This window comes from Saccopteryx leptura, chromosome 10 (assembly GCF_036850995.1).
Source record: "Saccopteryx leptura isolate mSacLep1 chromosome 10, mSacLep1_pri_phased_curated, whole genome shotgun sequence".
NCBI classification, from domain to species: domain Eukaryota; kingdom Metazoa; phylum Chordata; class Mammalia; order Chiroptera; family Emballonuridae; genus Saccopteryx; species Saccopteryx leptura.
In genome coordinates this window covers 692582-719816 of record NC_089512.1, presented here as the reverse complement: position 1 = coordinate 719816, position 27235 = coordinate 692582, and the positions used below count along the sequence as shown (strand labels likewise).

Sequence of the window (27235 nt, the reverse complement as noted above, 5' to 3'; positions counted from 1 at the left end):
GGGTGGCCTCTCCGCTGTGACAGGGACGGTGCTCCGAGCAGGCGGGGTGGCCTCTCCGCTGTGACAGGGACGGTGCTCCTAGCAGGGTGGCCTCTCCGCTGTGACAGGGACGGTGCTCCGAGCGGGGTGGCCTGTCCGCTGTGACAGGGACGGTGCTCCGAGCAGGCGGGGTGGCCTCTCCGCTGTGACAGGGACGGTGCTCCGAGCGGGCGGGGTGGCCTCTCCGCTGTGACAGGGACGGTGGTCCGAGCGGGGTGGCCTCTCCGCTGTGACAGGGACGGTGCTCCGAGCGGGGTGGCCTCTCCGCTGTGACAGGGACGGTGCTCCGAGCGGGGTGGCCTCTCCGCTGTGACAGGGACGGTGCTCCGAGCGGGGTGGCCTCTCCGCTGTGACAGGGACGGTGCTCCGAGCGGGGTGGCCTCTGCTGTGACAGGGACGGTGCTCCGAGCAGGCGGGGTGGCCTCTCCGCTGTGACAGGGACGGTGCTCCTAGCGGGGTGGCCTCTCCGCTGTGACAGGGACGGTGCTCCGAGCGGGGTGGCCTCTCCGCTGTGACAGGGACGGTGCTCCGAGCGGGGTGGCCTCTCCGCTGTGACAGGGACGGTGCTCCGAGCAGGCGGGGTGGCCTCTCCGCTGTGACAGGGACGGTGCTCCTAGCGGGGTGGCCTCTCCGCTGTGACAGGGACGGTGCTCCGAGCGGGGTGGCCTCTCCGCTGTGACAGGGACGGTGCTCCAAGCGGGGTGACTTCTCTGCTGTGACAGGGACGGTGCTCCTAGCGGGGTGGCCTCTCCGCTGTGACAGGGACGGTGCTCCTAGCGGGGTGGCCTCTCTGCTGTGACAGGGACGGTGCTCCGAGCGGGATGACTTCTCCGCTGTGACAGGGATGGTGCTCCGAGCGGGGTGACCTCTCCACTGTGACAGGGACGGTGCTCCGAGCGGGGTGACCTCTCTGCTGTGACAGGGACGGTGCTCCGAGCGGGCAGGGTGACTTCTCCGCTGTGACAGGGACGGTGCTCCGAGCGGGGTGACTTCTCTGCTGTGACAGGGACGGTGCTCCGAGCGGGGTGGCCTCTCCACTGTGACAGGGACGGTGCTCCGAGCGGGGTGGCCTCTCCACTGTGACAGGGACGGTGCTCCGAGCGGGGTGGCCTCTCCGCTGTGACAGGGACGGTGCTCCGAGCGGGGTGACTTCTCTGCTGTGACAGGGACGGTGCTCCGAGCGGGGTGGCCTCTCCACTGTGACAGGGACGGTGCTCCGAGCGGGGTGGCCTCTCCGCTGTGACAGGGACGGTGCTCCGAGCGGGCAGGGTGACTTCTCCGCTGTGACAGGGACGGTGCTCCGAGCGGGGTGGCCTCTCCACTGTGACAGGGACGGTGCTCTGAGCGGGCGGGGTGGCCTCTCCGCTGTGACAGGGACGGTGCTCCTAGCGGGGTGGCCTCTGCTGTGACAGGGACGGTGCTCCGAGCGGGGTGACTTCTCTGCTGTGACAGGGACGGTGCTCCGAGCGGGGTGACCTCTCTGCTGTGACAGGGACGGTGCTCTGAGCGGGGTGGCCTCTGCTGTGACAGGGACGGTGCTCCGAGCGGGGTGGCCTCTCCGCTGTGACCTCTGCTTTGTTTGCTGCTGCAGCTTCCAAACGGGTTGAGTCTACATTGTCCTTTTTTTTTTCCCACTGCAGCTCAAAGCATTCTGGGGCCTCGTGGCAGAAAGGTCATTGACATCAAGAACTGTGGAATCAGAACCAATTATTATGACACAAAATAGCCTTTTCTTCCCAAAGAGCAGGCCCTCGGCAGAGAGATGAAGGAGGAAATGGCAGGTGTTAGGGCTGCGGAACATTTTCCGTCTGTTCAGTCGAATCGATTAATAAAACTCTGGTGCCCGGGCCACGCCCCCTCCCCCCCCCCGCCCAGGGCGAGGGGCAGTCTCGGGAACCAGCTCGCGCCCAGGCTGGTCACGGGAGAGCCACATCTTCCAGCCAAAGTGTCCGTAATGAGGTCGCAGGGCCAGCAGGTGACATTTGTTCTCAGTGATAGTTCACCGAGTCCCTTCTGAAGACAGCCGTCTGGAACTGCCTTCACTATTGACCTCCGGGGAGCCGTGGGGGCCTGTGGCTGGGGCCCCTCTTCGGGGTCCGATCTGGACTGAGGAGAGGGCGGAGGCCACGTGTTCCCAGAATCTCAGCCTGTATTTCAGGAGCGGGTTACTCGTTTCAGCGGCTGGTCGGGCGTCCTTCCCGGCCATGTGGCTGGAGCTGTTGGTCTCTGTCACCCCTGGCCAGTGGGCAGAGCCGGGGTTGAAGCCTCGAAGCACGCAGCCAGGGCGAGTCTGAGTGACGAGGACACGGCACATAGGTGTGGGGGCAGGGACTCGGTCCCCCGCCTGCTCTGAGAGCTTCCCAGGAACTCCAGCCTCAGGACCGCCCCCATCGGAGCGAGGATGTCACCTGGGCCGTCACGATGGTGTGACGACCGGGGGGAGGTGTCCGGGTGCGTCCAGCCGCAGTGCCTGGCACCGAGCCGGTTCTCCTGACGTGGCGGCTGGGACCCTCCCCGTTCATCACTAGTGTTGTTATTACACAATGCTCATCAGTGGGACACTTCTCAGAGTGGCAGAAGGCACAGAACTCATGTCATGGCCCTTCTGGGAGTGTTCATCACGTTTGCAAAATGACCTTTAAACAGATTCTGTAAGTATTAACTTCTTTAAATAGGCATTCACTTCTCTGCTCGTACGGTTAGGCAACCCCATCCCCCTTTTGAGAAACACGGGGGTCATTTCAGTTCCGTGAAATGGTTTTTCAGCAGAAACCACGGCGGCGCGGAGGCCACGTCTGGTGACGTGGGAGTCCGTGAGGCCCGTGCTGCCCGTGGCTCGGCCCCTGCGCCCACACCCACTGCGTTTCTCCCCCGGGCGAGAATCCTTTCAGCCAAAGGGGAGGAGAGAGCATTCTGAATTACCAGGGTCCCATCTCATAGGCGTGAGGTTAGGCCTTAAATAGAAATGACTTCTTTTCTGACCTGTGTCATTTATGTCATCATTGAGGTTCGGAAGTTCAGTGGAACAGGGGCCCTTTCTCATTTTCATGTTATCTGTAGAACCCCCCCCCCCCACCGCCGTGGCTGGAGGCGAGCCCGTCGTGAACAGCTCTGTGGAGGGTGAAGGGAAATTGATGAGCTCTCCACAGCCCTCTGGGGGCGTGGCAGGGCGTGGCAGGGCATTCCTGTGACTTGAGATTAGAGACAGTCACCTGACACTCAGAAACGACCATTCCCACCTGGAAATATTCCATAAGTGAGTTAGAATTAGAACTGCAAACCGTGCCGTGCAGTGAACTTTTCTGAATGAAAGATTTAAAACCGGTGGCTTTGACCCTGGCCCGTTGTCTCAGTGATAGAGCGTAGGCCCCTGCATGTGGATGTCCTAGGTGCGATCCCCAGTCAGGGCATACAGGAGAAGTGACCATCTGCTTGTCCACCCCTTCCCCCCCTTCTTTCTCCCCCTCTCCCTCTCCCCCATCCCCTTTTCTGCAGCCATGGCTTGATTGGCTTGAGCGAGTTTGGCCTGGGTGCTGATGATGGCTCCATGGCCTCTGCCTCAGGTGCTATAAATAGCTCAGTTGCTGAGAAACGAGCAATACCTGAGCTGGGCAAAGCATTGCCCCCTAGTGGGCTTTCTTGGTGGATCTTGGTTGAGGCACATATGGGAATCTGCCTCTGCCTTCCCTCCTCTCACTGAATAAAAAAATAATAAGTAAATAAAAAGAATGACTAGATACAGAAATAAGCCCCACCTGGCCCTGGAAACAGCCTCAGGGAGTTCAAGGTCGAAGTGTAGCCTGTGGCCTCCTGTACCTCTGACATCTTTTCATTGTTACATATCGGCCTTTATTGACCAATGCTGTGTTTGTAAATAGACCGGTGCTGTGTTGAAAATCAAAACAGAGCGAAGGAAAAGCCACCTACGTAGGAAGGGTAAAGCCGTGACCAGCATGGGCCTTAGGTCCAGAGTTCTTCATGAGAATCAGAGGATCTCCCAGGATGCAGTCAGCCACCTGGGAGGGGCTCTCAGAGAGGAGTGGACCAGAGCCACAGAGGACTTCCTGCCGACTTGATCGTTTGTTACTGTGGGTCCCTGGGCAGGATCAGTCACGAGAGCCACTGCGTGAGGGACACTCACACGCTTGTCTGCGGAAACCGCGCCGACGGGGTCCTGGGGACAGAGCCGTTTCCAGTGAGGGGTCGGCTTTAAAGCGAAGGGTGAAGCCAGTAGATGGACCAACGTTTTAACTTCTCACAGACACGGACCCAACGTGTGGGTGCTTTCTCGTACCGCAAACACTAAACAAATGGGCATTCTAACCGAAGCCTGCCTTCAAGCAAGACTTGTACTTCTTTGTGTCAACTTCTGTCTGACAACTTCTGTCTGACACCAGCAGGACTTTTTTTTATATATTTAGCTGAAGTATCAACATCACAGAACAGGCTAGAGCAGTTGCTGTTCGGGCTTTGAAAGACATTTCTACAGAGTGGTCGAGTGATAGCTCTCCCCTGCGCAGACCTGCACGGCCAGGTGCACAGGACTGGAAGGGTCACTGAGGAAGAGAAAACTCCTGAATGTGCACACGTATGTGTGTATTCCTTCGCATGACAAGCAGAGAGCCTGAGCAAGTCTCCGGGCTGGTTTTCCGACTCCCTGGTCTGTTTCCTCAAAGCCTCAGACCACAGTCCACATTCGCCTTGAGCCTGAGGCCTCTTGGAACCCGAGTGCGAACTCTTCAGAGCCTGGAGATGGGCCCGCGTGGGCCCTGCCCATCGGAAGGGTGGGGATTACTTCTGATGTCTGGGTATTGCTTTTGTTATCAGAGATATCCCTTCACTCAGGCATAATTGGATATCCTGCCATAATCAAATATTTAAGTAGTCATTTTCAAAAAATGCCAGTGACGGTACTATACTGGTAGTGTAATGTATAATAAAGCCACCGGTTTATTTATTTATTTACTTACTTATTTTTTATTCAGTGAGAGGAAGGGAGGCAGAGACAGACTCCTACATGTTCCCCGACCGGGATCCACCTGGCAAAGTCCACTAGGGGGCGATGCTGTGCCTATCTGGGGCATTGCTCTGTTGCTCAGCAATCAAGCTCTTCTTAGCACCTGAGGCGGAGGCCATGGAGCCATCCTCAGCGCCCAGGGCCAACTCACTCCAATTGAGCCATGGCTGGGGGGGGGGGGAGAGGGAGAGAGAGAGAGAGAGAGGTGAGAGAGGAAGGGTTGGAGAAGCAGATGGGCACCTCTCCTGTGTGCCCTGACCAGGAATCAAACCCAGGACTTCCACACGCTGAGCTGACTACACCACTAAGCCAAGTGGCCAGGGCCAAAGCCGTTGGTTTTAAATCTTTCATTCAGAAAAGTTAGATCACAAAGGGCAGAGGTCTATCTTTAAATGTTTTAAAATAGTGTTTAACTCTGTCTTGATGAATAGTTGGATGTGCTACTAGTGGTTGTGTGTTTGTGTGAGTGTGAGTGTGTGTGTGACACAGAGAGAGAGAGAGAGAGAGAGAGAGAGAGAGAGAGAGAGAGAAGCATTAATTTCTCTGGCTTCCCGAAGATGCATTTACTGTCCCCAGTAAGGAAAAAGACCTTTTCTTTTTTATTTTTTTTTTTTCATTTTTCTGAAGCTGGAAACAGGGAGAGACAGTCAGACAGACTCCCGCATGCGCCCGACCGGGATCCACCCGGCACACCCACCAGGGGCGAAGCTCTGCCCACCAGGGGGGCGATGCTCTGCCCATCCTGGGCGTCGCCATGTTGCGACCAGAGCCACTCTAGCGCCTGAGGAAGAGGCCACAGAGCCATCCCCAGCACCCGGGCCATCGTTGCTCCAATGGAGCCTTGGCTGCGGGAGGGGAAGAGAGAGACAGAGAGGGAAAGCGCGGCGGAGGGGTGGAGAAGCAAATGGGCGCTTCTCCTGTGTGCCCTGGCCGGGAATCGAACCCGGGTCCTCCGCACGCTAGGCCGACGCTCTACCGCTGAGCCAACCGGCCAGGGCGAAAAAGACCTTTTCGATTTGTCAGGGTTACTTCATTTTCTGCTCATAACTTCATTTCTAATTGCCAGTGAAAATGGGTACTTTGTCCTGCTTTAAAAGCACCCCACACCTGGCAAGAAGAGACACATCCAGTCCCCAGGATGCTCCTTAAAGAAAGGCTTGTATTCATTTTCTCCAAGGACATGAGACGCGAGGAGGAGAGGGCTGCCCCCTCACTCACCAGCCCTTAATGACTGCAGGCATTTCGCCTCACAAGTCTGGTCTGCCAGCTACTTTGTATCGCTTGCATCACTGAGGAGCCTGGTCTGCAATTAGCTTTGGAGAGCTGAGGTGGGAAGTCTAACCTGGAAGCACCCCCCTGTGGCTCCCTGAAATGGTGGGCTTCCTGTTGGAGCTGGCGGGAAAGAAATTTCCATTTTGTCCATTTTGCAAGGGCAGGGTAAACTTTGCCTATCATTTTAATAGCCGGGCAGGTCAATCAAACAATAATTGACTCCAATTAGCACTCCCGTGGGCTGTGAGATGCTTCACCTTCTCCTGGACGGCACTGACCAACAAAAAGGCTGTCTAATGGCTCCGAAGTCATTGCTGTGTGACGTATGTGGTCTCAGTGATGCAGAAAGTGTCCCCAGGGCAGAGTGGACCCAGGGAGTTTGTGCAGAAAAAATAAAAAAAGATAAAAAGACGAAGTTCTAAATAGGAAAAAGTAGGAGCTGCCTGTCTGCAGACAGCAGTGGAACAAGGCGCCTCTGGGGGTCTTACCGGTCCTGCATCAGCAGGTGTGGAGGGGCCATCTGCTCCCTGTGGGCGCCCGGGGGTGCAGCCACCTGGTGCCGGGCTGGGGCGATGCCACGTAGGTGGGGGCTTCCCGGCACAGGCTGACAGTGATGACAGGGAATGTGTTGGGGGCGCGGCACCCACTGAAGGGACTCCAGTTCCAAAAGAAAGCAGTCAGACGGGAAGTGGTGGGGCGCAGAGCCAGGGCACTGCGGGGTCTGTCGGCCGTGGCCGTGGCCGTGGCTGTGGCCGTGGTCTGGGGGGCTCCCTGAAGGCAGCGGCTCAGGCAGGAGACGCCCGGGGAACTTGGGGACATGCGGCCTGAGCTCGGGAAGCTTGAGGAGTCAGCACGACGGGGGCCCTGGGAGCAGCAGGAGGGGAGCTGATGTGAGAGGGTTGCTGCTCAGGCCGGGTCCCTGACGCCACTGACCCCACCAGGCTCACACGGGTTCTCCTAAGAGGTCGGAGACGTTCTTGAGGCTCCCTCGTCTGCGTCACAGCGACCCGGCCGCACGCAGCCACCATTGAGCGGGTGGGTGTTCCCAATACCTCGTTCACAGCCCAGGCAGCGCGGGACCTCGAATCAGCCTCCGGGACGAAAGGAAGAAGGACGTTTCCTTGTTCTGGTCTCAGGACTGTCCACCGTCAGACCCCTGAGTCTCGCTGCCGTGGTGGACGAGCCCCACGCGGAGGCTGAACCGGGAAACCCGCCCCGTGCACGGTGGCTCCTGAGAACCTCACGCTGATGTCAGATGTGTGCCCGGGGGCCTTCTGCTTCCAGTCCGGAACCATCGGTCATTCACTCTTCACAACTTAAAGGATCTTCAGTTTGCTACATTGTTTCAGTTTTTTTTTTTTAATTTTTTTTTAAATTTATTTATTCATTTTATAAAGGAAAGGGAGAGACAGAGAGAGAGAAGGGGGAAGGAGCTGGAAGCATCAACTCCCATATGTGCCTTGACCAGGCAAGCCCAGGGTTTCGAACCGGCGACCTCAGCATTTCCAGATCGACTCTTTATCCACTGCGCCACCACAGGACAGGCCTTGTTTCTGTTCTTGAGTACATCCGGGTCCCCCACCCTCCGCCCACGTGGCGTCTCTGAGCTCCATCGCTAAATGCCCTTCCTGACGGTGTAATCCAGAGATAACGGTCTGAATGTTGCCAAAGCAGCTGCCACACCCTTTTAAATAAAGGCATCTTGTTTTAGGAGTAGGTCAGTCTTCCCCGTTGGCAGCTGCAAACGGCCAACGTTTCTCTCACAGTTTTATCCAACAGCGTTTTGTTGTTGTTTTTCCCGGACAAAATTTCTCCTAGAAAACGCCGGTGCAGAGGATGCAGTCTCCGTCACAGGAGGATTGTGTAACAACGGAAGTGGAGCCGCGCCCTTCCACGTGGGGAGCCCGTGTGCTCACGACCTCCGGGTAAACGCCAGCGCGAGGTCTCTCGCCTGGAACCGCCCGCCCCGCCCTGCGCTGGAGCGGGCGGCGAGGGTCTGGCCGTGGGCGGGACAGTCTTCCTCGGGTCGTACCTCCCGGAAGCAGAGTCAGCACATTTCCTTTTCTTAACTTACGACTTTGATTGCAGAGCCTCCTTGTTCTCTCACGAAAACACGTTTCGCATTCCTGATATCCACGGAGCCTTGTTCGCAGAGACCCCCTGGTGGCCCCCTCGGCCGAGTCCGCTTGTGATTTACCCAAGAGCTCGGGAAAGGTTCTCTGTACAAGTCTCACTTGTGCGAGTGTATAAAATTACCATTTTTTATTATGGCTTTGCATTTATCATCGAACGTAAAATTATGTTCAGAACGCTCCAATGAATGCCAGTTTGATGTATCTTTTAACTCTGCGGCATACGATTAATGTCTGCTACAAATGCAGAATTTTGTAAGTCTGATAAAACCACAGCGGAATGTTCAGTTGTATCCAGAATGCAGTCAAGTGACATGGTTAATTTTCTGATGCTTTCCATCGGGATGATGCCCTGTGTCCTGTGTATGTTGGCTTCGTCCTGCGGCAGGGCCGACCTCTCTAAGACCTGACTGTCTCACTCCGTCTCAGGGACAGGTCTGTGCAGAGAGGAGGCATGTCCCTCATGACTGCCATGTATGAAATGTATGATCAATTTTCCATAAGAACTGGCGGCTTGGCCTGTGATGGGGCAGTGGATAGAGCGTCAACCTGGAACGCTGAGGTCGCCGGTTTGAAACCCTGGGCTTGCCCGCTGGAGGCACATGTGGGAGTTGAGTTGATGCTTCCTGCTCCTCCCCATTTATTGAATACAATGTAGACTGTCTTCACTCTATTGCAAGGGTCCCCAAACTTTTTACACAGGGGGCCAGTTCACTGTCCCTCAGACTGTTGGAGGGCTGGACTATAAAAAAAAACTATGCGGAGAACCCGGGTTCGATTCCCGGCCAGGGCACACAGGAGAAGCGCCCATTTGCTTCTCCACCCCTCCCCCTCTCCTTCCTCTCTGTCTCTCTCTTCCCCTCCCGCAGCCAAGGCTCCATTGGAGCAAGGATGGCCCGGGCGCTGGGGATGGCTCCTTGGCCTCTGCCCCAGGCGCTAGAGTGGCTCTGGTCGCAACATGGCGACGCCCAGGATGGGCAGAGCATCGCCCCCTGGTGGGCAGAGCGTCGCCCCTGGTGGGCGTGCCGGGTGGATCCCGGTCGGGCGCATGCGGGAGTCTGTCTGACTGTCTCTCCCTGTTTCCAGCTTCAGAAAAATGGAAAAAAAACAAAAACAAAAACAAAAAAACTATGAGCAAATCCCTATGCACACTGCACATATCTTATTTTAAAGTAAAAAAACAAAACAGGAACAAATACAATATTTAAAATAAAGAACAAGTAAATTTAAATCAACAAACTGACCAGTATTTCAATGGGAACTATGCTCCTCTCACTGACCACCAATGAAAGAGGTGTCCCTTCCAGAAGTGCGGCGGGGGCCGGATAAATGGCCTCAGGGGGCTGCATACGGCCCGTGGGCCGTAGTTTGGGGACCCCTGCTCTATTGTATACTCTTGCCTCCTTCGTCAGATAGTAACTGACTATCCGTGCGGGTTTATTTCTGGGCGCTCTGTTCTGTCCCGTGGATCTGTATGCCTGTTTTTACTTTGATACCAGGCTGTTTCGATGACAATGGCCTCATGGTAGAGAGTTTGATATGAGGTAGCGTGATTCCTCCACTGCTCTCTCAAGAGTTCTGTGGTTATGGGGGGTCTTTTGTAGTTCCATATAAGTCTGTGGAATATTTGTTGTTAATTCTGTGAAATATACCACCGATACCTTGATTGGAGGGATAGAGTAAAAAAAGACAAAAAAAACAGTCATGGACACGGACATGGTTTTCTTTAGTGTGCTGAGGGGGGGTGGGGAGGTGGGGGGAGGGGAGGGGGGACACAGCAACAAAGACCTTACTTGGGGGGGGTGAGCACACAGAACCGTGCACAGAGATGTTACAGAACTGATGATTCATTCTGCTCGTGGGCTGAGGGCGGGGCAGGCAGGATAGGACCTGACGTCACTTGTCACTGGTGGGGACAGGACAGACCCGTAAAGAGACAGTCGCGTGCAGAGTGGCCTGCCTCAGTGGACTCAGGTGTGGAGTCGCTCCGAGTAGGACCACTGACCCCGGGGAGGTGGGAACCGGGGTGGAGACCGTGTGGCAGTTTCTGAGGCCGAGCAGAGGTGGGCGTCAGACCGAGGACGTCTCGGGCTCTGCAGCAGCGGGCGGAGACCTGGTGCAGGAGAGGGGGCTCCTCTGTGCTGCGTGGGGAGCACTCGGCGGGGTCTCCTGGTCCAGTGAGTGTCGTTATTCCTGAGACGGCTGCCGAGTGTGGAATGTTCCGGGTCAGGAGATGCGAGCGTGGGGACGGCCATGTTGAGCGATGCTGAACGGGTGGTGTGGAAACAGTACGGGGTCCGGGCTGAAGCCAGAGAGGCATGCGAGGTCGGGCCTGGACCGGCCGTGGCAATGACGGCGGTCAGCCTGCATCAGGGTGGGGGGTCCCCCCTAACAGCGCAGAACAGACACAGGGTCGCTTCCCGGAACGGGGACCCCCAGAGGAGACGCTCAGCATCACGGCGTAGCAGAGGTGGGTTTGGGCACTTTTAATATCTGGGGGAAACTATCCCTATTAATGGAATTTTCTTCTCTCCACAATTTCCGTTAGAGCTGACGTACGCGTGGATCTTCAACGAGTACCCGTCCTTCGTGGAGGAAGACAGCCGGCGGTTCATCTCCCAGGAGACGGGCCACCTGTACATCGCCAAGGTGGAGCCGTCGGACGTGGGAAACTACACCTGTCTGGTCAGCAGTGTGGTCACCGCCACCCGCGTGCTGGGCTCACCGACACCCCTGGTGCTCCGCGCTGACGGTACGGAGTTCTGTGCGGGGCGTCGGGGAGACGGGGGGCGGGGGAAGTCTCTCCAGGAGAGTGATCATTCGTGTGTTCCAGGAGAAAGAACGCTGACATGTGCCGTGAAGACAGTCCGTGCACCGCAGGTCCCCTGGGCGGGTTATAGAGTCCGCACCCCAGGTTCTGAAAGGCACTGAGTTCACGTAGAGACACCCAGTCCAGATGAACTTTGAAGAGTTTTATTAGAGGAGGAGGTTCATTAAATATGCCGGCTGCATATGGCTGACATGGGGCAATAGACTCAAATCGTGCAGTCCCCAAAATAGTTCAGGGGCTGCTTATATACCCTGATCACACACGGGCAGGGGAGAGCATGACGTCACGGTACAAGCTGGCAACATTTGTTTAGGGCAGGGGTCCCCAAACTTTTTACACAGGGGGCCAGGTCACTGTCTCTCAGACCGTTGGAGGGCCGGACTATAAAAAAAACTATGAACAAATCCCTATGCACACTGCACATATCTTATTTTAAAGTAAAAAAACAAAATGGGAACAAATACAATATTTAAAATAAAGAACAAGTAAATTTAAATCAACAAACTGACCAATATTTCAGTGGGAACTATGCTCCTCTCACTGACCACCAATGAAAGAGGTGCCCCTTCCGGAAGTGCAGCGGGGGCCGGATAAATGGCCTCAGGGGGCCGCATGCGGCCCGTGGGCCGTAGTTTGGGGACCCCTGGTTTAGGGGATACACAGAAACATTAAACATTAAGACTTTCAAGGTAACAGAATCAAAGATGTTTATAGATTTTTTTAGGGTTCATCTTCCCTTATTAGTTTAGAGGAATTTTACCCTCAAGATTCCAGGAAGGGGGAGGAACTACAATCAATGCAAGCTGGTATGTAAATTCTGCCTCCTATTGAAAGAGAAGTTTCTAGGTTAACATTTTAGATTTGAAACTGAATGACTCATTGTTTCTTACCAGCCAGAAACTTCTACATTCTTCTCCCTCACCTCCCTCAAGGAGGGGCAGGACAGGAAAGTCTGATAGGAAAGCCTGACCTTTCTTCCCAGAATATTAATATTAATTTTTAGTTTTGTGGTATTTTATAACATTTCCACTGTTTTTATTTTTTAAGTCAAATCCTTGACTTAATTTACTAAAGAGTATGAGGCTGTTGTTTAGGGATATTCATTTATAGCATGAAACAGATATTTAACAGACAGGAACAAACCTTGCTATAAAATTGATTAAACATGGTACAAGACAATATTAAAGTAAGAGGACTAATTGCCACAGACAATAGGATTGTGAGCTAGGGTGACTAATTAAACATTTTTTGTTTTCTGACTGTTCAAATTCTTTTTTTCTCTGTACAAACTTCCTACAACCTGCACAAACCTTCTGTAATTTATATAAACTTAATTTTCATAAACTTTTTTATTTAGAAATAACTAGCCTTTATAACTTGGTGTTTTTTTTTACAAAAGTATTTTTATACTTCATACTTTTTATTACTAAAATTATACAATTTCTTTTTAGTGAGAATTTTTAATTTAAAAATCTTAACCTTCAGTGACAATTCAGTTGGCTTTCGTTTTACCCTAGTTTCCCTTTTCCCAGAGTCTGATAAAAAAGAGTCCTTAGTGAGTTTCTCATACATTTGTAGACCAATCAGCTTCCGGTTTGTGGTTGGAGTAAGGCATGCCGTTTGTCTACCTTAGCAGCAGTGGGAGTGGTCAGGATCATGGTGTGTGGACCTGTCCACGTGAAAGTCAGTCCTGGGGTGACATGATGCTGGAAGCGCCTCTTGGACAGTATTTTGAACAGTTTGCTGAGTAACCTATAAATCCTTCAAGTACTTAGGAAAAGGGTGGTTACATTTCTTTTACTATTTGATTCATGCATTTTACTTGTCTGGACCTTTTGGTGTCTGTGGGCACAATGTAACTTTAAATTAGTTTCTAATTAATATTGGGTTCCTTTCCTATTGGCCAAATTCTTTTCTAATTGGTTTCAAATAAACCTTTGGCAATAAGGGTCCCAAGACCCCACTGGTTCTGAGTGGCATCTATTCATTTGAATTACTCTGTTCCGATTTTGAGGCAGACTGGAAAAATATACAATTAACAATGGAATTCAAATAGCTAATGTTAACAAATACTATAACAAGCGTCTTAATACAAAAAAGCCCCTAAAGCCTACTAGGTTATTAAACAAAAATAAAATTCTAACTAATATTATAGGATTCAAAATAAAATTTTACAGTCATAAATGTTCTTAACATGTTAACATAATTTTACTAAGTTTATGTTGACATTCTTAATGCTTTATATTATTTGTCAATGTAACTTAATTTCACTTTAGTCTGAGAATGTCCTAAAGAACAGGAGTTACACACATTCAGGAAAAGTCCACAAGGCATTGGAGTTGTGGTCACATTTCGACACTTTGCAGCTAGAGTTTAAGTCCTAGTGACCACTGCTTCTAGTTGGAATTAGGAGCAGGTCCCAGCCTACAATAGACATGGGGCATTGAGATAAGAGGAATAAAGGAGATACTATACATTAAATAAAGCAATAAAATCAGACTGTCAATAACCACAGTAGAGATCTTCGAGGGATAAATAAAACAAATATTCAGGCAAGGCATAGTAGATGGCCCTTGTGTTCACAAGAAATGAGATCAGTTTATCTGCTACTTGGAAGAATGTCGTGAGATGGAGCCAATGGCCGGCTTTGGCACCTTTTAGCCTTCAGTGGCAATTCCCGGCATGCTAGGCAAGGTCAGGTCACAGGTGGCTGGAGCAGGACTAGAAGAGACTGAACCCTCCCTCCATGGAGCAAGGGGGGGCAGCTTACCTTCTCATGTCCTTCTTTCCACAGCACAGACTGTAATCTGGTGGATCCGGGAAGTTCAATGACCTTTCTTTCCACTCTGAAGCAGGGCCCTGATGGAATCCTATGAAGCCCTCAGGGGCACTGAGCCTTTAGAGCAGGGGTCCCCAAACTTTTTACACAGGGGGCCAGTTCACTGTCCCTCAGACCGTTGGAGGGCCGCCACATACAGTGCTCCTCTCATTGACCACCAATGAAAGAGGTGCCCCTTCCTGAAGTGCAGCAGGGGGCCGAATAAATGGCTTTAGGGGGCCGCATGCGGCCCGCGGGCCATAGTTTGGGGATGCCTGCTTTAGAGTATATGCCGGCCCTGACCAGTTGGCTCAGTGGTAGAGCATTGGCCTGGCGTGCAGGAGTCCCGGGTTTGATTCCTGGCCAGGGCACACAGGAGAAGCGCCCATCTGCTTCTCCACCCCTCCCCCTCTCCTTCCTCTCTGTCTCTCTCTTCCCCTCCCGCAGCCAAGGTTCCACTGGAGCAAAGATGGCCCGGGTGCTGGGGATGGCTCCATGGCCTCTGCCCCAGGTGCTAGAATGGCTCTGGTTGCAATAGAGCGACGCCCAGATGGGCAGAGCATCGCCCCCTGGTGGGCATGTTGGGTAGATCCCGGTCGGGCGTATGCGGGAGTCTGTCTGACTGCCTCCCCGTTTCCAACTTCGGAAAAATACAAAAAAAAGAAAGAAAAAATGAAAAAAGAAAGAGCGTATACCAAAAGCTGGTATTTCCTGACCTCTCTTGGGCCTTATTTGCCTTTTCTGTTACTACTTTGGGTATTATAGACTTTAAAAGCCATGCTCAGAAGATCTCACTGAGAGGCTTGAGAGCCCTTTTTTATATAATTTTTTGGAAAGAAAACAAAAGCAACGTTATTAGGTGGATTAATTCAAGAAAAATAGGTTTGGGCGTCTCTTTTAGAATTCCAGAGTCTCTTCGCTGATAAATAATTCAGTACATTAGCATTCAAAATAAATTTCAACAAAAGCATGATAAAAATAGATTTGCAGGAGTTCCAAGATATGACTAACATTACATAAAAAGATATTATTAATAATTCCTAATATTTAAACTAAGAATCCAATATTACGGGGCTATAAACCAGCACATAAAAGAAGTAACAAAAGGCCTTTGAAACAATATATACATTTTAATATGGAAAATACTTTTATACAATAAGGGACTCTTGGTATAAACTACCCAGTTGGCAAAGAGATACTAACTTTTTTTCTGACTCACAGTAATTTACATCAATTGTGAGGGGCGGGGTGGGTGCGTGAGGGAGAATCAGACTCCAAGAACTGGGAGCCTGCTGCTCTTACCATTTTTTTTCTGCAGTTTGTTGTCAAGCCGTTAGCAAGACGATGGGACTTCTCCTAAGCAGGACTCAACCAATTTGCCACCTGTAAAGTAACTGCCTGGCTTTGAGCAGCAGCTAAATACAATTTTCACAAAATTACTTTCTCAGTAGTGAGTTGCTTTAGCCTATATGCAGTTTCCGGTTTCCAGTTTTTCCGCAATTCCCTGAAAATTTCCTTTTATAATTTTTATCATTACGGTTAATGCTGTGGGTCTTCCTCATGAACTTCATGTCTTTTTTTTTTTTTTTTTTTCCTCTCTTTTTTTGCATTTTTCCTAAGCTGGAAACGGGGAGGCAGTCAGACAAACTCCCGCATGCGCCCGACCGGGATCCACCCGGCATGCCCACCAGGGGGCGATGCTCTGACCCATATGGGGCGTCACTCTGTTGCATCTAGAGCCACTCTAGCACCTGAGGCAGAGGCCACAGAGCCATCCTCAGTGCCCGGGCCAACTTTGCTCCAATGGAGCCTCGGCTGCGGGAGGGGAAGAGAGAGACAGAGAGGAAGGAGAGGGGGAGGGGTGGAGAAGCAGATGGGCGCTTCTCCTGTGTGCCCTGGCCGGGAATCAAACCCGGGACTCCTGCACTCCAGGCCGACGCTCTACCACTGAGCCAACCGGCCAGGGCGAACTTCACGTGTTTTACGTAACTGAGAGACTTGGATATCCCCTTGGCCCTGCGGGAGAGTGCTGGAATTTTTCTCTTAATTTTTTACACTAGTGGGGGCAACAAGCCATCATCCCCAACCCGTGGAGAGTTTATTTTTCATTTTATTCCTTATAATCCTATTATTTATGATTCTATCACTCCTTCTGGAATTATAATTTAAGAAACTGTCCATTAATGAGCATGTTCCACACCTATGGTTTGTTCATTTCTAAGTTTTTTTCCTTTTTTTTTATGATTTTTTTTTTCTTTAAGCAAAGTTCTAATTTTCAATACTATTCCTACCCTGTAATTTCTAAATGGGCAAAACCTCGTTTGGTCCGCCGGTGGATATTTGAAATTAATTTTTATTTTATATTTTAGTTATTTTCTCCTTCCTTCATTGTTCTTTCCAGTCACCCCGCACGCAGCAGCTGAACCCTAACCTGACCCTGCGCCTGAGGAGGCGCGGCTTGTCTCCTGGTTTGCTGTTCGCTGTTTGCCTTCCGCTAGCTCGGGTGCAGAACCAGCAGAGAACGGCGGGGGGGGGGGGGGGGGGGGGAGGGGGCGTGTGTACATTTCCTCTCCTCGGCCGCGGCCCCAACCCACCCATCCACACGCCCCACCCCCCACCCATCCACACGCCCCACACACCCACCCATCCACACGCCCCACACACCCATCCACACGCCCCACACACACACCCATCCACACGCCCCACACACCCACCCATCCACACGCCCCACCCACCCACCCATCCACACGCCCCACACACCCATCCACACGCCCCACACACCCATCCACACGCCCCACACACCCACCCATCCACACGCCCCACACACCCACCCATCCACGCGCCCCACACACCCACCCATCCACGCGCCCCACACACCCACCCATCCACGCGCCCCACACACCCACCCATCCACACGCCCCACACACCCATCCACACGCCCCACACACCCACCCATCCACACGCCCCACCCACCCACCCATCCATCCACACGCCCCACACATCCATCCACACGCCCCACACACCCATCCACACGCCCCACACACCCACCCATCCACACGCCCCACACACCCACCCATCCACACGCCCCACACACCCATCCACACGCCCCACACACCCACCCATCCACACGCCCCACACACCCATCCATCCACACGCCCCACACACCCATCCACACACCGAGCTTACCCTATGGTTTTCCTCTCACTCAAGCTGCTTACTCCTTAGTCCTTTTGCTCCAGAGTTTGGAGAAACACTTTCAATTTTGGGGGTTCACTTTCCTTTCATTTAAATCGCTTGCTTGCCAACCCTTTCTGTATTGAGCATGTTTTAAGGCACTGTGGTGGGTTCATTGTTAAATTTAGCCACCGATCAATGTATGGAAAGTGATCGGAACAACCTGGGTTCCCAATTACTATATTCCAGACTGTCCTTGTTACCCGGGGATTAGAATTCCTGGTTGCCATTATTTATTATAAAACCGAAACTTGTTTCAGGAGAATCTAAGAATTATTGCACCAATAAAACAAAAAATATGAGATAGATAGTTAACTAGCACCCGGAATGAGAGGGTGTTTGACTATAGAGATATTAATTATTACACAAGACAAGGGAGAAGCCAAACAAAGAGAATGGTTTCCTTCAGGGGAGACGGCAGGTAGAGTGTCCTGAAGGTAGATTTTGAGAACAAAGAAAGTCACTTAACATAGCTTTTAGTCAGAAGCTTCCAATCTTGACACAAAAAACTCAAACAGACACATTTAGACATTGAACAAAGGACTTATACACAAACAATGCATGTCTATTTCAATTAAATAATACCAGATAATCTGATGAACCAAGACAAAGCCTCACAGACGAGGGAAGGGCTCCCCCTTGTGGCCTCTCAGGTGCATGCAGGTCGTGGCACCAGAGATTTTGTAACCAGGGGTTTTAGAGACAGAAACATTAAAATAAAGACAGATCTTGACAAACACAGAGACATCTCTTGGAAGTCTTGGGTCAAGACTAATCGATCCAGGTTAGCTCAGCCTCCACTGATTCAGTGCGATGTGAGACTCACTAATCCTGGACAGACTTAACCTCCATTAGCCTTCCTAGAGATAGACGCATGTCCCCACTCTGGCATTCACTGAGAGTGCAACTAGAACCCAAGGCAGGACCAACCACTAAAACTCCCCACTGACAGCTCGGTTTTGGAGAGCCTGCGTGAACTTACGACCACGTCTGGTCTGTTTCGCGGCAGATCCAGTTCAAAACATAAACACTACAGACTAGTTACAACCAGCAAAGCAGTTTTGAAAGCCCTACCTACTTCACCGGGGTTCTACATCCCCAGAGTCCCAACTCAGCAAAGCCCCCAAATCCACTCTACCTACATCCTAGTCCGACACAGACTACAAACTAGTTACAAACATAAAAGTAAGAGTTCAAAGGGAAGCCAGAAAGTTCAGTGAAGCAGAAAGAGTTGCTCTACCTGCCTCCTCGATTTTCTCCGCCGAATTATCCAAATTGTCGAATTTGGGAACCGGAAGGCGTCAGATCCCACAGGAAGACCGGGAGCCCTGAAAAGTCTCAGGAGGTGCCTCTCCACGAGATTCAAGTGGGACCGGGCAGCTCAGCGAAGAGTCCAGCCAATTCGGGGTGTCTCGATTTGGTGACACAAAACACCGGATCCCGGACAAGCCCCCATATGTTATAAAGTAGCGCACCCTAGATTCTGAAAGGCACTGTACCTCATTTCATCGAGTTCACGTAGAGACACCCAGTTCAGATGAACTTTGAAGAGTTTTATTAGAGGAGAAGATTTATTAAATATGCCGGCCGCATATGGCTGACACGGGGCATCAGACCCAAATTGTGCAGCCCCCAAAATAGTTCAGGGGCTGCTTATATACCCTTGATCACACACGGGTGGGGGAGAGCATGACTTCAAGGTATGAGCTGGCAACATTTGTTCAGGGGATACACAGAAACATTAAGACTCTCAAGGTAACACAATCAAAGATGTTTACAGATCTTTCAGGGTTCATCTTCCCTCACTAGCCTAGAGGTATTTTACAGTCAAGATTCCAGGAAGGGGGAGGAACTACAGTCAATGCAAGGTGGTATGTAAACTCTGCCACCTATTGAAAGAAGAAGTTTCTAGGTTAACCTTTATTTTAGATTTGAAACTGAGTGACCCTTTGTTCTTGCAAGTCAGAACCTTCTACATTCTTCTCCCTCCCCTCCCTAAAGGATGGACAGACAGGAAAGCCTGACCTTTCCTCCCAGAACATCAATATCAGTGTTCAGCTTTTTGGTAGCTTACCACAGACGCAGTCCCCAGGCAGGACCAGCGTCCTGATTTGCAGGGACCGGTGCAGGGTGGGAGCAAGGGGCCCATGGCTCCAAGATTCTTAACCCTTTCCAGATGGGCACAGCCCACGGGTGCGCCAGGCACAGGCCCACGGAGCCTGGGAACTAAGTCGCATCCCCGTGACATCATCTGTCGTGACCTTTGCCGGCTTGAGGCATTTGTCACGGGTGAAGAGTTCCCTGTGTAGCACGTGAAGAAAAGATGGAACATGGGTCCCCAGAACTTCCTCATCTCCTAACAGAAACTTTGTGCCCTTTGACTAATGACTTCACTTTCACTTCCTCCACGCCCGGCATTGTGGGGGTGACAGTTAACAGACTTGAAATGCACCCAGAGAACAGACCGTCAGAGTTCTCACCAGAAAAAGAAATTGTTAGAAACTCATTAAGAATGGTGTCTGCGTGAGGGGCTGTCTACATGCTACCTTGGTTGAGATCGTCATGTTGCAACATGTATCTGTGTTATTAAATCATCACGTTGTCCGCGGAAATAATCACCTTGGGCAACGTAAATATAGACAAAGTTTATTTGTCAATCATACTGTCCCAGTAGAGCCCAAGCTCCACGTCGATCAGGCATCCCTGATTCGACTTCCCCGCGCAGTGGGATACTCCTGCTTATCAGCCGGGCTGGCAGCCTCTTCGAGACTGCTCTTGAGGCGGCTATGAGGATGCTACTGATAACTGCCACCGGAGGGAAGACACAACCGACACACAAATTAGTTGCAGTAATCACACAGGCAGTTTATTACTCACAGATCCTTTTGGCATGCCTGGGTACAGATTAAGGGGGGCCCGTTGGCATGCTCCCCTCGGCTGGCTTTGGTCAGAGCTCAGAGCGGCGTGGAGACAGTCCACATCACCATTGGAGTCTGGGCGACTAGACTACTGCAGCAGGGGGCCCCTCAGTTTTGGTACCCTTTCTGGCCAACACCTAACAGGTGCCAATCTACAGGATTATCACCTCAAACCACCTTTTTGGGAGTTCCTCGCAGGGAACCCCCTTTATGTCAATCTACTGAAATGTTTGCATTAAACCACTTTTTAAGATGTTCTTATTTTCATTAATTTACAGAGTTAATGTAAATAACACCAAGCCTCTTCTTATCTATGTATAACTTCACACACATACTAACTGGGCTCTGCTTGTAAGTCAGAGTCTGTTTATCACATTACAGAGTTATGGCACCAAGCCACTAGATTAATTCCTATCCAATTGGCATCACTTGACTTAATTTTAATAATTATTTTTTAATATCCTTTTAATTGCTTTTATATATCTTCCATATTTTTATATTTCTATATATTTAATTACTGTAACCTTATATTACTGCAACACATACCTCAGTAAAGCTGGAGGAGGGGGGAAATGTGTTTCATGATCCCCTTCACGGCTGTTTCGAGGGCGTCCGTGAGCTGCAGGGGAGGCCGACGCATCAGCCTGAGACACTGTACCCGGGGCAGCCCGTGCCAGGGCCACAGTCTGAGCACACTGCCCAGTCTGTCCCCACTGAGTGTGTTTCCGTCTTGTGTGGGACCATTTCTCATCTCCCCGGGGGCCATTTCCTGAGTCTGAGGTTGCCGTCTGTGCTACCAGGGAAACAGTGAGTGAATTTCCGCCTGTGGTATTTGCTCTTAGGGTAGGTATTTCAAGAGGTTATCATGCGTTGCATATTTCAACTTGACTAGAAATGTCCGAACTGGACACAGAGCGCCAAAGTCTCCCACCCTGCCTCACGCGGACATCGTGGTGGTTTTCTGGGGACGGCTGTATAAACGGTCACTTGTGAATCTCGGAGTCCGAGGGTGTCAGTCCACAACGCACAGGTGGCCCGAGTCAGCTCGACGGCGTCTGCACGCGCCTGCCGGATGGGACGTCGTTTCCGTCATCGGAGAAGCTGGTTCCAGCAAGAGAGAGAGCGTGCGTTCTAATAAAAGAGGGTGATGCCCACGGGGAACGACGAGACTGTTGACCGTGTGTTGTGGCTTTCCAGGTGTGATGGGCGAGTACGAACCCAAGATAGAAGTTCAGTTTCCGGAGACGCTGCCCGCGGCCAAGGGCGCCACCGTGAGACTGGAGTGTTTCGCCCTCGGGAAGTAAGTGCGATCACAGCTCCGACGTGCTGAGAAGCCGGGTCGCGGTGGGAGACCAAGATCGATCCTGACAGACGCTTCTCCAATTAGAAGCGACAAAATAAAATAAAGTACAGGAAATGCACATACACAGTTGAGTTTAAAACTTTAAGGAGGATTTGCTGAAAATGACTCTGCCTGCCTCATTTTGTAAACTCAGCTGGTGCTGTTTTTCTTTTCCTCGTTTGTGTGATCACACAGTGGGGTTGTCAACCGTTTTACACGTGGGGACAGGTGGAGACAGAATCATTTCGGGAACCACAGAAGCAGACATCACCCTGCACATAGGCAAATCCAGCCCAGATCATCGGGTCTGTAGTCCCATACACTTACACAGCATCGCAGGTGGGGTTGACTCTTTCCCTGACCCACACGAAATTTCTGGAAGACTGGCCCCCAGACCAGCAGTTGAAAAACACTATGAGACCTTGTACACCAGATCACGCGTTAACTCAGGAAAGTGCAGCATTTATTTTATAAAACTGAATTTCACGAGGTCCGTGGGCAGCAGGTTTGTGTGGCCGACGGCTGACAAAACCTCATGCCTCTCTCTGGATCCAAACCGAGGCTTCTTGGTGGCTCTGTCGGGCCGGAAGGGCCTCCAGACTTCCGAGGACGGCAGCAGGTAACCCGGCGACTCTCTCTGCAGCCCGGTGCCCAGGATCTCCTGGAGAAGAGGCGACGGGCGGCCCTTTCCCGGGAAGGTGACGCTGCGCAAGTTCAGCGCCGTGCTCGAGGTCCCCAGCTTCCAGCAGGAGGACGCCGGCCCCTACGAGTGCATAGCCGAGAACGCCCGGGGGAGAAACGTGGCCAGAGGCCGCCTCACGTACTACGGTCAGTGTCCTCCGCGGGCCCGTGGGAGGGGCAGCGCTCTGCGTACCCAGCACGGCTGTGGGTGGACAGGCGGGGGTCCCGGCAGGGTCCAGCATCCTCCGCGGGCCGGTGGGAGGGGCAGCGCTCTGCGTACCCAACGCGGCTGTGGGTGGACAGGCGGGGGTCCCAGCAGGGTCCAGCGTCCTCCGTGGGCCGTTGGGAGGGGCGGTGCTCTGCGTACCCAACACGGCTGTGTGTGGACAGGGGGGGGGGTCCCGGCAGGGTCCAGTGTCCTCCGTGGGCCGTTGGGAGGGGCGGTGCTCTGCGTACCCAACACGGCTGTGTGTGGACAGGGGGGGGGTCCCGGCAGGGTCCAGCGTCCTCCGTGGGCGGTGGGAGGGGCAGCGCTCTGCGTACCCAACACGGCTGTGTGTGGACAGGCGGGGGGTCCCGCAGGGTCCAGCGTCCGACTTGTTCCGTGTTTGGTGAAGTCAGGGTAAATATCCCCAGAGGGTTTGGAAAGAACTAGCATTCTGCAGTGGGAGGCGTTCTCTCTTTTTTTTTAAAATATATTTTGAAATGACTCATGTGATACTGACATATTTCACTCGTTTCTTGCGAGAGGAAGCTTTTGGACGTTGAACCCCCTACCAAGGGGAGATGCGTTCTCTAGAAGATGTGGTTTTCTATGTTTATGATCCTCACTGAGTGGAAAGGAATCCCCACCAGGGAGTGAGATGTCGCTGTCCTAGACTGGCCGCCTGCCCTGGGCTCCCGGTTCCTTGGCCCCCGTCCCTCGCCGGGCCTGACCGCTCCATCCCACGGGCGACCTGTGATTTGTAGCCACCTTTAGCCGACGGACTGCCCACCTCGGGACGGGAAGGACAGTAATATAGTGTGACCCTCACGTGGCATCGTGCGTGGAACCATTAGGTTGCCTTTTCATTCAGAATCTGTCGGCAGACACCTTCCATCAAACGTCTCCGAGGTCTTTGGTGAAAGCGTGATCTAGAAACTGTCAGTGGATGACTTTACAACGTGGCCCTGAGACCGTGAAGGTGTGAGCTCCTGAATTGGTGTTTGCCGTGTCACCGTGGGAAACACTGTGACACCGGTGGGAACTGGCCGCCTCGGTGAGGTGACAGTGGCCTTGTGTTCTGTCCGTCTCAGACGCTGGAAGCTGAAGCAGGCAGCCGCGCTGTGGTGCACACACAGGTGCAGCAGGGAAGGCGGAGATCACAGAGTCACATGTTAAAATGATGTTGTTTACTCTGACTCCCCAGGGAGAGGGGGACGTGTGTCCCTGTGTGGCTCTTGTTAGACGGGCGCTGTTTGTCACTGCGGGATGCTGGGACCCGTCAGGAACACAGACGCATGCCTGTGACGCCCGCCTCCTTGCAGGCTTGGGTCAGAAGGCACAACGCCTGCCACAGGGACCCGGGTGACACCGCAGGGACCCAGGTGACACTGCAGGGACCCGGGTGACGCCGCGGGGACCCGGGTGATGCCTCAGGGACCCAGGTGATGCCGCAGGGACCCGGGTAAGGCCGCGGGGACCCAGGTGATGCTTCAGGGACCCGGGTGATGCCTCAGGGACCCAGGTGATGCCGCAGGGACCCGGGTGATGCCTCAGGGACCCGGGTGATGCCGCAGGGACCCGGGTAAGGCCGCGGGGACCCAGGTGACACTGCAGGGACCCGGGTGATGCCTCGGGGACCTGGATGAGGCCACAGGGACCCAGGTGACACTGCAGGGACCCGGGTGACGCCGCAGGGACCCGGGTGAGGCCACGGGGACCCGGGTGATGCCTCAGGGACCCGGGTGATGCCGCAGGGACCCGGGTAAGGCCGCGGGGACCCAGGTGACACTGCAGGGACCCGGGTGATGCCTCGGGGACCTGGATGAGGCCACAGGGACCCAGGTGACACCGCAGGGACCCGGGTGACGCCACAGGGACCCGGGTGAGGCCACGGGGACCCGGGTGATGCCTCAGGGACCCAGGTGACGCCGCAGGGACCCGGGTGATGCCTCGGGGACCTGGATGAGGCCACAGGGACCCAGGTGACACTGCAGGGACCCGGGTGACGCCGCAGGGACCCGGGTGAGGCCGCGGGGACCCAGGTGACACTGCAGGGACCCGGGTGACGCATCCGGGACCCTGATGACGCCGAGGTCCACCTGCTGGTGGTGGACGCGGAGCCAGGCGGGGGCACTTGCCCGTGTGGCTGTGCCGCTCTCAGGTCACCCTGAAACAGGACGTCTTTTTCTCCGATCTTAGGGGACCTCCTCCTTTCTGAGCAGCCACTGCCTGAGCCAGGGTAGAACGTGGTCCCCACAGGACACAGAGGGTGGTCCCGCTGTCTGGGTGTTTCACTGGGGGTGTTGTAGCTGCCTGGGGCGGCTACCCCGGGTCGGCCGTGGGCCGTGGTGGCTTGAGGGGGACAGTGGCCAGTGTGAGTGGCCGCGCAGCGGCCTGATGTCCGGCCCAGGCTCAGTTTTTCTGTGATGTAGTTTTCTCTCTTTTCTCACTTTTCTTCGCATTTAAGTCCCATGTTCATCCCAAAGTGGCTGCCAGCAGTGACCGGCACGTCCATCCCTGTCCACTCCTCCTTTCTCCGTCCCTTTGGCCCATGTTCCTACTGATCCAGTGGCTACTGAGGACACCGGGCTTAGACCCCGTGCAAGACCCAGGCTGGGGCGGGAACAAGGTCAGGTCCCCCGGGTTCTAGGGGCCGTGGGTGGTCTCGGAGGAGCGGGGGCTGCTGTAGGAACAAAGCAGGGGCCTCGGAGGCTCGCTCAGCTGCTGCTGTCGTCCGCTGCGCCCGGTGAGGACGTGGACCAGGGCGCAGGTCCGCTGTGCAGTGTTTGCCTGTCAGACGTTAACGAGATAGTTTCATGCACGTCCCTCCGGTTGTCTGGTTATCGCCTGATGTTTCACGGGAAAAGCGGTCCTGTTGACGCACTGGGTGCCCTCTGATGGAATAAGGGGCGTTGCCGTCGAGGTGGCCGCTGTCACTCTGGGACCGGCTTCGTCCGGGAAACCGTCCTCTCATTTGGAGCAGGGTGCGGGAGGCCAGTGGGGGTGCTCGCTAGGGAGGTGAGCGTCAGGCGGGGTCTGTGCGCCGTCTCATCCCACCCGGGCCGCTGTTTCTGAAACGAGATGTGTTTTCATCTAGAGAGAATTGGTTTTGGACTGACCTGTATACCGCAGAGTGGGCAAGGACTTTATGTAAAACAAATGAAATAAGGTAAAACCTTCGTCCAATTTCTCTAAGAGCTGAATAGCTATATTTTCATTTCAAACTCATTTTTTTTTTAGAAAGCAATTTCATGAGACAGAAATGGAAAGACAGATCGTCCCATGGTGGCAATTAAGTAGAAATAGATAAACCGTCCCTCCTTGGGAATGGTGCAGACGTGACCCACACACACACCTGCAGACGTGACCCCCGCACACACACCTGCAGACGTGACCCACACACACACCTGCAGACGTGACCCCCACACACACACCTGCGGACGTGACCCCCACACACACACCTGCAGACGTGACCCCCACACACACACCTGCAGACGTGACCCCCGCACACACACCTGCAGACGTGACCCCCACACACACCTGCAGACGTGACCCCCGCACACACACACACCTGCAGACGTGACCCCCGCACACACCTGCAGACGTGACCCCCACACACACACCTGCGGACGTGACCCCCGCACACACACCTGCGGACGTGACCCCCACACACACCTGCAGACGTGACCCCCACACACACACCTGCGGACGTGACCCCCACACACACACCTGCGGACGTGACCCCCACACACACACCTGCAGACGTGACCCCCGCACACACACCTGCAGACGTGACCCCCACACACACCTGCAGACGTGACCCCCGCACACACACACACCTGCAGACGTGACCCCCGCACACACCTGCAGACGTGACCCCCACACACACACCTGCGGACGTGACCCCCGCACACACACCTGCAGACGTGACCCCCCCCACACACCTGCAGACGAGACCCCCGCACACACACACCTGCAGACGAGACCCCCACACACACACACCTGCAGACGTGACCCCCACACACACACACACCTGCAGACGTGACCCCCACACACACCTGCAGACGTGACCCCCGCACACACACACACCTGCAGACGTGACCCCCGCACACACACACACCTGCAGACGTGACCCCCGCACACACACACACCTGCATACGTGACCCCCGCACACACACCTGCATACGTGACCCCCACACACACACACCTGCAGACGTGACCCCCACACACACACCTGCAGACGTGACCCCCACACACACACACCTGCAGACGTGACCCCCGCACACACACACACCTGCAGACGTGACCCCCGCACACACACACACCTGCGGACGTGACCCCCGCACACACACACACCTGCGGACGTGACCCCCGCACACACACCTGCGGACGTGACCCCCGCACACACACCTGCGGACGTGACCCCCGCACACACCTGCGGACGTGACCCCCGCACACACCTGCGGACGTGACCCCCACACACACACACCTGCAGACGTGACCCCCACACACACACCTGCAGACGTGACCTACCGCGCACACACACCTGCAGACGTGACCCCCACACACACACACACCTGCAGACGTGACCCCCACACACACCTGCAGACGTGACCCCCACACACACACACCTGCAGACGTGACCCCCACACACACACACCTGCAGACGTGACCCCCACACACACACACCTGCAGACGTGACCCCCGCACACACACCTGCAGACGTGACCCCCCCACACACCTGCAG

At 53.8% G+C, this 27235-nt stretch overlaps 1 protein-coding gene across 2 annotated transcripts in view; it reads left to right on the top strand.

Moving 5' to 3' along the window:
* LOC136382297 (contactin-3-like) overlaps positions 1–27235 on the top strand; it is a 210160-nt gene that overhangs the window by 116705 nt on the left and 66220 nt on the right. For both annotated transcript variants that reach the window (XM_066351405.1, XM_066351404.1), the window contains exons 6-8: positions 11009–11212; positions 21458–21560; positions 22246–22430. In XM_066351405.1, the coding sequence (XP_066207502.1) occupies positions 11009–11212; positions 21458–21560; positions 22246–22430 (492 nt within the window). The remainder of the gene's footprint in view (positions 1–11008; positions 11213–21457; positions 21561–22245; positions 22431–27235) is intronic.